At 36.3% G+C, this 12,113-nt stretch overlaps 1 protein-coding gene across 1 annotated transcript in view; it reads left to right on the top strand.

Annotated features, from left to right (window-relative positions):
• Cyt-b5 (Cytochrome b5) overlaps positions 1-11,682 on the top strand; it is a 43,818-nt gene extending 32,136 nt beyond the window's left edge. The window contains exon 4 of the mRNA XM_067136628.2: positions 6,606-11,682. Within this exon, the coding sequence (XP_066992729.1) occupies positions 6,606-6,693 (88 nt within the window). The 3' untranslated portion in view covers positions 6,694-11,682. The remainder of the gene's footprint in view (positions 1-6,605) is intronic.
• The last annotated feature ends 431 nt before the right edge of the window (positions 11,683-12,113 follow it).

The raw sequence follows: 12,113 nt of genomic DNA, 5'->3' as shown, positions 1-12,113 counted from the left end.
GTATCGGTCATGTCCATAGCAAAAAGGAAATGCACTTTTTACTTTTACGTAATTTCTGTATGTATGTATGTATGTACACGCATCACAAGAAAACGCCTGAAGAGAATTTAATGAAAATCGGTACAAAATCCCTACAATCTAGGCTATAAATCATTTTACTCACGCTGAGTGAAATGGTAGTTTAGGGGAAGGCGTAAAATTTAACCATAAAATATTTATATTATTAGTGGTCCTATCGATAAATACTACATAACTAAAGTTATACAGAATTAAATTTCCGATCATTTATGTCATACATTGTTACCGCACTGGCTTTGATAACACAGATATTCATGAATTTGTATTTTTGTTGGCAAGTCCATACCAACGCCGAGCCACGAGAAAATGGGTTAACAGAATTTAATGAAAGTTGGTATATAGAGTCGAGGAATATGAAACTACAGTCTAAACTATAAACATTTTTATGCGCCCTGTACGAAATTGTAGTTTAGGGGAAGATGCCTAACATTTAATGTTTAAATACCTATGTTATTGGTCCTATCGAAAAGTACTACATAACAAAAGTTATAGAGAATACAATTTCCGACCTTTTATGTTTTATTCAATTTTACTGTACCGACTATGATAAGAGTGGTATTTCAGAGTCGGAAGAAAACTAAATGTGAAGGCCTACAATATTGAAAGCGCGTAACATTGATCAACAATAACATTACATTGACCATTGTTTGTTGTGGTGGGCATTGTGTCTTCTGTTGCCACACATCTACGATAGTTAGGATGAAAATTGCCTTACGTCCCACCGACACAGATAGATCTTATGGCGACGATGGGATAGGAAAGGGCTAGGAGTGTGAAGGAAGCGGCCTTGACCTTAATTAAGATACAGCCCCAACATTTGCCTGGTGTGAAAATGGGAAGCCACGGAATACCTTCTTCAGGGTTGCTGACAGTGGGATTCGAATCCACCAGATGCAAGCTCACAGCTGCGCGCTCCTAACCACACGGCCAACTCGCCCGGTCGTACCGCGTGTAACAGCCTGCCTGAATATTAGCGGGAAGTAGCTGGGGAGTTGGATAACTTTCTTCTTTAGCATGCTATTCCTCTGGTTCATAAATTTTCTGATACTACTGGTACATAACACACTGGTTCAACATAGCATTCAAGCTGTTCAATCCGTACTCTGAGGCACTGATTGGTATGAGCAGTTTGCATATTTAAGAGAATTATGGCAGAGGAGTGATGACGGATGTCTGTGGCCTGGTCATTCCAGCTCTGGAACTTTGGACTGTTAGATCGGCACCGTAGTACTGTTCGTTAAAAGTGAAAAAATGTGCGGTTTTTCATTTGATCGAGTATTTTATATGATAACATGTCCGGCTACATGGCTAAATGATTAGCGTGCTGGTCTTTGGTCCAGAAGTCCCGGGTTCGATTCCCGGCTGTGTCGGTGATTTTAAACTTAAATAGTTAATTCCCTTGGCTCGGGAAATGGGTGTTCGTGCTGTCCCCAACATCCCTGCAACTCACACACCACACATACACTATCCTCCACCACAATAACACGCAGTTACCTACACATGGCAGATGCCGCCCACACTCTTCGGAGGGTCTGCCTTACAAGGGCTGCACCCGGCTAGAAGTAGCCACACGATATTATTATTATTATAACATCGCTACTTTCCTACTGACGTTTTTGTAATGGCCTTTACCGAGCTCGATAGCTGCAGTCACTTAAGTGCGGCCAGTATCCAGTATTCGGGAAATAGTAGGTTCGAGCCCCACTGTCAGCAGCCCTGAAAATAGTTTTCCGTGGTTTCCCATTTTCACACCAGGCAAATGCAGGGGCTGTACCTTAATTAAGGCCACGGCCGCTTCCTTCCCACTCGTAGCCCTTTCCTGTCCCATCATCGCCATAAGACTTACCTGTGTCGGTGCGACGTAAAGCAACTAGCAAAAGGAGTGGCCTTTGTTTACTTCAGTTAGGAAAACCACAAGGTCAGTCTTTCTGAGAATCCCATAGCGAAGCGCGGGTACATCAGCTAGTCTTATATATAATGTAGGCTATATATTTCAAAGACAGCATCAGTTCACAATTTGGGAGCGACCACTGCGATCCGGAATTCTACAAAGGCGCTTCAAAAAATAATGGAACAGGTGAATGCACAAAGAGAGAGAGAGAGAGAGAGAGAGAGTGTGTGTGTGTGTGTGTGTGTGTGTGTGTGTGTGTGTGTGTGTGTGTGTGTGTGTGTGTGTGTGTGTGTGTGTGTGTGTGTGTGTGTGTGTGTGTGATGGACCACATAAGTTGAGACTGTACAATATCTGAAAAACTAAGCATTGTATAAAGAACTGTGTGGAATAAAAGTTGCTTGATATTTAGGATGAAAGAACATGCTATTTGTCTTGTTTTATTTGGAGAACATTTGGATGGTCATTTGAGGGTCTTGTGACTTTTAAAAATTGGAACCAACCTTTTTATTTTGTTTTCTCATTCCTCATACAAAACTAAACAACTTTTGTATAAAGCACTTTGCAATTGTTCCTACACTAACTTAAGAAGTAACAATGAAAAGTATGGGTGAGCCACATGAATGTGTTCAAAGAGCGCAATGAATGGTTGGGACCCATGATATAGATGTTGATTCCCATAGGAAACAAACATCTGTATCATCTGATGGCCTGGCAGGCATCAGTTTTTGGTAGTGAGACTAAGTATCTCATAGTGCATTGGCACTGCCGGTGGCTCCAAGTAGCTTACACAGTGGCCTCCACGGTATGCACTAGCCATGCATCTTGGTGTGTGTGCTATTTACCAACTTAGCACACAGGGGCGAAACGCTGACAACCAGGATTGAGTTAGGTGGAAAATTTATAATATCCAATAACGGACCATTTATATTGATTGGACCGATTCGAACAGTCCAGCATAACACTAGGCCATGAGACAGTGTGTGTGTGTGTGTTGTTTTGTTTACTTTCCGCGGTAGGACGGTTTCCTGGTATCTGTCGTTATTGTACTTGAAACCACCTGCGAGTCCATTTAGATTCACTGGTAATACGTACCTACTAAAATTAGTGATCAGAGTAGCAACCATCAGTTCCATGCAAATCGTTTAGCATTTGAAGTGTTCACAGTTGTCTGTGGGTTGAAATGGACTGACTTTCGCAACAAAACAAAGTGGTTTTCACACCAGGAAAATGCTGGGGCTGTACCTTAATTAAGGCCACGGCCGCTTCCTTCCCACTCCTGGGCCTTTCCTATCCCATCGTCGCCATAAGACCTATCTGTGTCGGCGCGACGTAAAGCCCCTAGCAAAAAAAAAAATAAGTGGAAATGGTTCTCATATACGGAGAATCTATGAGAGATGTGGAACAGGTGCCTTCCCCTAAACTACAATTTCATTCAGGGTGAATAAAATTGTTTATAACTTACACCATAGTTTCTTATTCCCTGACTCTATATACCAACTTTCATTCAATTCTGTTAACCAGTTTTCTCGTGGCTCGGCGTTGATATGGACTTGGCAAAAAAAATACAGATTTATGAATATCTGTGTTATCAAAGCCGGTACGATAACAATGTATGACATAAATGATTGGAAATCTAATTCTATATAACATTCATTATGTAGTATGTATCGATAGGACCACTAATAATATGAATATTTGAGAATTAAATTTTAGGGCTTCCCCTAAATTACCATTTCACTCAGCGCAAGTAAAATGATTTATAGCCTAGATTGTAGCAGCTCATCCCCCGACTTCACATACCGATTTTCTTAAAATTCTCTTCAGCCGTTTCTCGTGATGCATGTACATACATACAGACAGGCATTACGGAAAAGTAAAAAAGTGCATTTCCTTGTTACTATGGACATGACCAATACAGAAATACCATTCTTTTCAAATTCTGAGCAATGTACAGACAAAACTCTTATTTTATATATATAGATCTAAGGTAACTAGGATAATTTTTAAAATATTTGGACAACATACAATGAACAAAGAAAATTGTTCAACAAAATGAGAAAGAAAAATCCAAAGCATGAAAGTAAAAGAAAAAAAGAGAAAATACATCATAATTAAAAACAAGTACTAACTGAAAACATAAGCCAGTGCATAAAGAGAACACAATAATGTAAAGAGAAAACAAATATGACAAACAGTGATAATACTGAGTGGGATAATGGTTGTACTTATTGTCACCAATGGAATAATATGATTTTTAGACATGGCATTTAACTAGTTATAATTGTTTGAGTTTTTTAGGCTTGAGGAGGAGGAGAGTTTTCACTGGCATACTCAGAGTTGTGAAGGTCAGTGTAATAAACACTATGTATGTGAGGCAAAAGCTAAATGTTATGTACATTTACTCTATAACAACTTACAAGAATTAACAGAATGCTTCAGTTGTACAGTAAAAATGACTATGTATCACAATCACACAACCTCTCATATGTTAACAGTTACATGAACCACTCAGCGGTGTTCAGCAGTTAATCTCTGCTTGCTGTCTTATATTTTGAGATTGTCTTGACTGCAGCTGGAAGTGATTTCCAAAGTGGTGACTTAGCCACAACGAACGATCTGTTGCACATAGAAGAGATGTTGACTGGAATAGCAAGGGAAGTGCCAGATTGAGTGTTGCAATTATGGAACGAGGAAAAGAACCGGGAATTTTGAAGAAATGTATTTGGGAAGATTTTCAGAGTTCAGTGTACAGTTTCAATGCAAGTATATAAATGAAACTTCTATCACCTGTCTGGTTTCAGCCAGGAAAGAGCTGTGTAGCTAGCGGTTTACATGAGCATCATAACTCAAGTTAAAAGCAAATTGAAGGCTAGAGTTCGATGCTCATTGCAGTTTCGTAGTTCGTTCACGAGTCGCATCAATGAGGCCAGCATCAAAGTAGCTGTGCATAACAAGGTTTAGATAAGTTTTATCTTTGTGGCAAAATGTCCTTATGTCATTTGAGTGGGTGTAGCATTGCATATTTATTTCTGCTGGTATTTCTTACATGTGCAGACCAGTCAAGATTTTGTCAGAGTCATACCTAGGTTATTTACTGAATAGGACTGCAGTTGCACTTATTGTCACCGAAGGAATAATATGATTTTTATGCATGGCATTGAATCATTTCTGAGAACCAGTTATAATTGTTTTGAGTTTATTTAGGGTTGAGGCAGAGAGTTTTCGCTGGCATACTCACTGAATTGTGAAGGTTGGTGTTAATATCTCTTATTGCGTACAATATATTTCTCATATTAACGTTGCAGTAAATTTTGAGGTTGTTGGCATAAAGGTGATATGTTATATTTTATTATAGAGGAGATATCATTACTGTACTACAGAAGGGAAACAGGTAGAGCCAAGGGCAGAACACTTTGAAGCTCCTGCCTTCCTGATCTGCCATTGTGAAGTAATATTGTGAGCTATAACACATTGCTTACTATCTGTAAGGTATGCTGTGAAAAATTTTGAAGACTCAGACTGAAAAATGATTCAAGTTTTTAACAATATCTGGATATTTATTTATATCTGGAGTGTGAGTATAGTCACTTTTCATTCATTGCTTATCTGATGTCCTCATTTGCTTTGGGTAAGGCACTTGCTGTGCTATGTCCCTTCTTGAAGCCAGACTGCAGCAGGTCAGGAAGGGAGTGAGAGTGCCGGTATTCCAGTATTTGAACATGTACCAACTGTTCTAGTGCTTTGGGGAGTTCAGGGAGAATAGAAATAGGACTGTAATCATATCAGGATACATAGTAGTAGGGCACTAATATGCATTACTGTGTAGTCACCATTCTTGTCCAAACATTTGTTCCAACGGTACACCAAGGCATCGATGCCAGCATGGAAGAAATCTGAGTTGTGTCCTTGAAGCCATGTCATGACGCCATGCTTAACGGCCATGTTGTCATTGAGTCATTTACCACTCAGGTACTTGTTCAACAATCCAAAAAGATGGAAATAACTGGGTGCCAGGTCACAAATTGAAAACAATTGTTAAAATACGGAACTGGATTAATAAACAGCTGCTGTCCAGTAACTCAAGATATGCTGCAGTTAGAGGCACTAGATCACAAATGTAATTTGATTTCACATTTTAAAGCAAGCAGACTGTGGCTGCATAGATTCATTGAAAAGGAAAAACTTCTCTGCCAGTGTCTGCCAAAGAATAGCACGTAAAGTGTTTAATTCCGTCTGTATTTTAATTTAAAAATTAAATTAGTGTAATTTTTCCTCTCTAAATTTTTTGAGGTTAGAAATGCTAAAAATGTGGAAAAACTGTGCAAGTAATTATGTTAATTTTATATCACCAGTACTGACATAAATGCACCTTTTTCAAGAAGCAAAGGCCATCTGGTGATTGTTTTTGCATTGTTTTAATATAAAATTATGCCTGGAAATCTGCCTTCATACACAAAATTAATTTCTTAAAGTTCACCCTATATATAACATTCACATTTGTAGCAGAGTTGCTCTGTTTCTAGGTCTGTCTGAACATAATTTTACTGTGTTGAAAATGTTATTTTTATTGCATATCATTTATTGAGGATTTTAATATTGCCATATTTTTGTCATTTTTTTTTTTCTTTTGTCATAGTTCATGGAAGTCGTGGGTTATTCCTGTTGCTCTTGGAGTTTTCGCTACCCTTCTCTATCGGTTCTACTTCCTTTCTCAAGGCCATTAAAATACTGCATTCATACATGCAAAGTATGAAAAGACCAAATATGCGAACATTGAAATCTTCTCCATGCAAGGGATCTTGGAAGATAGTGGAACTGAGAAAGTGCGGAGGATGTGAATGGTTCATTTTCTCTGTCGATGTTACCTCTGTCAACTTCTCCAGTGTAACTATATTATGGCATCTCCCCCTAAAGCTTGTCTAGAACAAGATTGCAGAAAAGTCAATCTGTTTTCCAAAAGTATACCAAATGATTGTTAGTTAATAGACTTGTCAGTGGCAGTTTCAAGCTTATGGGTAAACAGTTTGTCTAGTTGCACTAAGTGTGTGAATTTTATTTTGTCATGTGTTGTTATTTAGTATAATTGTACAGTGGAAAATAATGTGTTCTGTTACTTTTTTTTTTTTCCTAAACAGAAGAACATAAGTTAATTTGTATTCTTCTTTTCGTGTAGGTTTAAATGTTGGCATCATCTAAAATCCTACCACCTCCAATTTTTAAAATGTATGTAAATGTATATGGAGGAATAGTTTCCACATTATATGCTGCCTCTCAGCAGGGCTGGGCTAATCATAAAGAAATCTAGAAGCCAGTAAGTAACATTTCTTGGAAGCAAAACATCAAAAATAAAATTCACTTTTTGTCCTAAACAGAAGAACAGTATACCACTTTGATTTTATCTCCAACTGTCATCACAGCTTCCTTCTCACATGCTGCTCCTAATGTCTATAACCCTTTTTAAAAAAGAATACCAGTGCTCTGCTGATTTTGTTGATTCACAATATTCTAGGCATGGGCCATTCATATTCATCATTATTAAGGAATTCATGCAATCTGTTTGTAATTTATTTTTGAGTAGATTCATGGTATTAAATCCCCTTTCATATGAAACTATTGACATATGCAGAACTGTAACAATGCTGATGAGTTTCCTGAGAAAATGAAATCATTCATTCATATATTTTGGGTGTCTACACATTCTTTTTCCATCACCATTGGAATTTGTCCAGCCTTGATCTTAGCAGTCAGTACCTTTGGGAATCAAGTCAGCCTCTAAAGAAAATTCTAAAGTTTGGGAATAAGATAGGGTGCTGTGATACTAAAAAAGCTGTTGTTGATGGAAACTTCTGTCTTTTGAGATTGATAGCATGTTGAAGAATAGTTCTTCAAAGATTTCAGATCATGTCCAGGTTGAATGATCACAAGATTTGTGAGATATATAACCCCTCCCTGATAGATTAGCCACTCAGTATGATGATTGCCTCCGGTGCTCCAAGTTGTAGGATTGAATTCCAGCACAATCGGTGATTCTTTAAGAATCTACCTTATTAGTAGATTTACTAGAACATTGATGAACCCTATTAAGGGCAATATTCTATTACTTTGATGTGTTATGAGCATGAATAATTAAAGGGACAGTAAACACAGAGAAAGAGTGCAGAGGTAGAGATTGGAAGTTGAAGAAAAGGTATATTAAAGACCATAATGTGTACAATAAGCATTGAAATTATTTGCTGTGATGTTCATTGACCAATTGTTTCCATGGTAACAGTACTATAGTATTAGTTTTAGCTGTTCTTATTGTATGAAGTGTATATTTTTCCTGAAGCATGTTCATGTTACATTTTTTATTGTATTAAGTGTGAATACTGCCTTCTTTCTGATGTAATTGTATAATAGTTTCAAGAATAATTTAATCATTGGTGCATAAACCTCTTACATATTTTGTGAATACAGCAAGTAGAGCAAATGGTAGTTTTTGACGAAGGGTTATATCTTTAGTGATAATTGATTTGATTTGGTTTCCTGTTCATGCATCTTATTATTGAAATATATCTTTGCCCTATGAATAATGAGTAGGACTGGATGCGAAAGGTGAAGAAAGTACAATGGAAGGCTGAAAATAAGTGGACATTTTGCCCTTTTGATACCGAATTGTGATCGATTAAAAGTATCATCCAAGGTTAGGCAAGTAAAGGGAAGCATGAGTTGTGTTGTTTCTATCAAGATAAGCCATGTCAAAAATAATGCAAGTAAAAAGCGTTTTCTAAAATCCTCCATTGTTTCAGAACCCAGGTGGTATGTTTCATTCAGCAACATGTATGGTTCATGTAATGTTTCTTATGAGGAACAGGTGTTGCAAACTTATCCTTATATGATTTGAATGGACACATTCCCAGCGTTATTGTAGTCTCATTTCAATTGTAAAATGTAACATATAGTACAATGCATTATTTCTCCATTAGTTGGGCATAGCTGGATACTTACTTTGAGTGATAGAAGTCTTTAAGAAGCATTGTCAGACTTCATTTATCAAATTGAATGGAAAGCTCTCAGAAATGTTGATATTTGATGTGTCAGAGTGCTGATAATCTTGTTTTGTTTTTTAAAACACCACCACTATTACAGATATGCAGGTATGATACGGACACACAAGAATGAATAAGAGGAAGTGCAAATAGATACGTAGTGTAATATTTAGATCCTTGCCTCTTGAATTCAACAGCTGTGACCATGAGCATTCTTGTTGCTGTTCTGAGTTAGCAAAGACTAATATAAAATTTGAAGGTAGTAAAGGTAAATAATTTTGTAAATTGTGTACTAATGTTTTATATCCATTTATTTTTTTATTTTTCACACATTATGGTCTAGTACCTGTTGTCACAAATAAGTAGTCTGTAAGATTGTAAAGTTAGACGTATGATTTATCAGTGCATGCATCCTTCCTTCCTTCCTTCCTTCCTTCCTTCCTTCCTTCCTTCCTTCCTTCCTTCCTTCCTTCCTTCCTTCCTTAGACTCAGTCTGCCTGTTAGTACCCTCTGATCCTTTACATTCCAAATTCAGTCTATGGGAATCATTTGGAATAAAACAGGTAGGGAATGAAATGAACCATCTATCACCATTTCTCCCAACGTTATTTATTGTTTCTGCCAGATGCATGAAGGTAAAAATGTGTGTCTTGTCTTGGAGCTATTTGCATGTAATTATTTTTACTGTGTACTGTAGCACTGTTCAAGGGGGCTTTTCATTCATCTTGTATGTTCACTTATTACACAAGACTCCTAGTTCAAGTTTTGAGCAAGACGAAACATTTTTAACTCCTTTAGTGTTTGGATATTCAAAGCTGATAACAATCTCAAAAGTTAATTTCCAATCAATAAATGTTCTTATAAATATTTAATAGATATTGTTGTTATTTCTAACAGTTTTGTTTTCCATACTTCATGATTTCTTCGATACTCCTTACATACCATTTCCTGAATCGCAGAAGGTCAATCATTTTTATGTAATGGAGTATGTGAACAGAATTGAAATTCCATTTAGCCAGTGGCTCTTTTGATTAGTTATGTTCTGAACTTTACCAGGAGTTGTTTTTATTTAAGAAATCCAGATGAGTTTTTTTTACACTTAATTATGACAGTGATATTGCTTTCTTTTGGCAGTTTTGTTCTTAATTGACTGGATAATGCAAAACTTACAATGTCCAAACAGAATTTCTCACTGTGAAATTTTCCTCCTTCATTTTAACAGTGTCACAAAATGGAGCCTGGATTTGTTGAAAGTTATTCCTTTACTCTGAAATTTTCATTGTATGTGCCTAAACTGTGTTATGTAAAACAAACAAATTATCCTTGTTGTCCAGATGCATGTTTACTTTCAATTTGTTTTTTTCAGTGCTTTAATAGGTATATTGATCAAAGATCTCCATGGCTGTTAAGTCCATAAAATTCAAAGAATCAGAATGCTTTGATTCTACTAGGGACGTAAAGCTATAGTTTTCCAGCCAGAGATTATCAAATACAGTAGGATATATTAATGATACTACTTTTTTTTTTTAGAAGCACTTACCTGATAACAAGAGATATTTTGGAATATACCGGTAGTTGTTGCAGGTACGCTGGATTTTTCTGCTCAGCTTGTAAGGGTGGAGGACCTACATTGATTCCCTTTTATGTACCCAGTCACAGATATATTGATTTAAAATAACTTGTGATTCAAGTTTGTATCATAACTCTTATCCTTTTTTCATTTCCCAGTTTCAGTGTAAAATTAATTGGTAAGAAGTTGCACAAGAAGAACATGATTATGGTGTGTTTTGAATTGTTGGTATTGAATAATTTTATAAATGACTTGTTTATGAAGGTACTGATTTCATTCACAACAATTTCCTTCTCCAGAAAAATCCTTCATTCTCAGTCATGAATTTCGTTATTGTAAGTACGGTGTACATATTTCTGTTGTTGGCAACATTGGTGAAATGTAATTAAAGACTCATGGGCCTGATGCCGCTTATATATTTTTTTTCCCTTGTGATAATCCTTCCCTAATTCATCCTTTAACTTCGACATGACTTGGGATGAAGAAATTATTTTTGTCAGTTTTCTGAAGTTGGGCATTCTTCTTGTGAACACGAGAGCTTTAAGGCTAGCATTCTGGTGTGGATCTTGTTGATCAGTCCCAGTTTTGGGCCATTTTTTAATCAAAAAAAGTAATTATGTGCATTCCATAGGAAGATGTCTACTCATATTGCAATCATTTATTAATTCTTAACTACAGTAATTCAGGCAGTCATAGTTATGTTTCTTAATATATATATATATATATATATATATATATGTGTGTCTACTATTCATGTTTTGGTGCTTCTGTATATTTTATGGATTACCTTACTGTCATTTGAATGATCAAAATAGCACAACTGTATAAGAAACATGCAACTAATTTTGTGCCCTCCTTTTTATTTTACTTTTTCGGTCTTGATTATAACATCGTTTTTGTGGATGGTTTCTGCGCAAAGAAAAGAAAAGGAATTCAGTGTCTGAACTCTGTATTTTTGTCATGTTGATATATACCTTGATTTTTTAGAATGTCGACATATGTCCTGTTTTATATATATACATATTTCTGTTTTGTCACAGAACATATTATTGTAATATGATGGATATTGTGAATGGTATTTTATGAAAAATATAATATTGTGTAACTGTTTAAAATTTGTTTCATTTCATGTGTTCCTACTGGTATTAAAAACAGGCATATTGGAACTATTGCCCTAAGTTTGTAGTTATATTAGGTATTAGGGTGCTTCGTTAACTCTCCTCTCATGTGTCGTCAACAAGTCGACAGTCGCCGTTCAGCGCTAATGCTCGTGTGCCAAGCTCTGGTCGACACACGATTTTGCTAAGAAACAATGTTAGGTTTTGGTCCACCCAGTCAATACACAGCACTTTACAAGTGAAAAACTATTTAATTAAAAAACATATTAAATATTAGGCACATGTTTCATCTCTATTTAGGACTTCATCAGCCATAAAATCACGTGGTAGATTGTCCAGAAATTGAAACAAATGGAAGAACACAGTGCCTTTTTAAAGATTATTTGAGAAACTCAAAAGATATATAAATATATATACATTATTTACAC

The sequence above is a fragment of the Anabrus simplex genome, chromosome 1 (genome assembly GCF_040414725.1).
Source record: "Anabrus simplex isolate iqAnaSimp1 chromosome 1, ASM4041472v1, whole genome shotgun sequence".
Classification (NCBI taxonomy): domain Eukaryota; kingdom Metazoa; phylum Arthropoda; class Insecta; order Orthoptera; family Tettigoniidae; genus Anabrus; species Anabrus simplex.
Note: the sequence above shows the minus strand (reverse complement) of the source record. Positions and strands in the feature narration are given on the sequence as shown.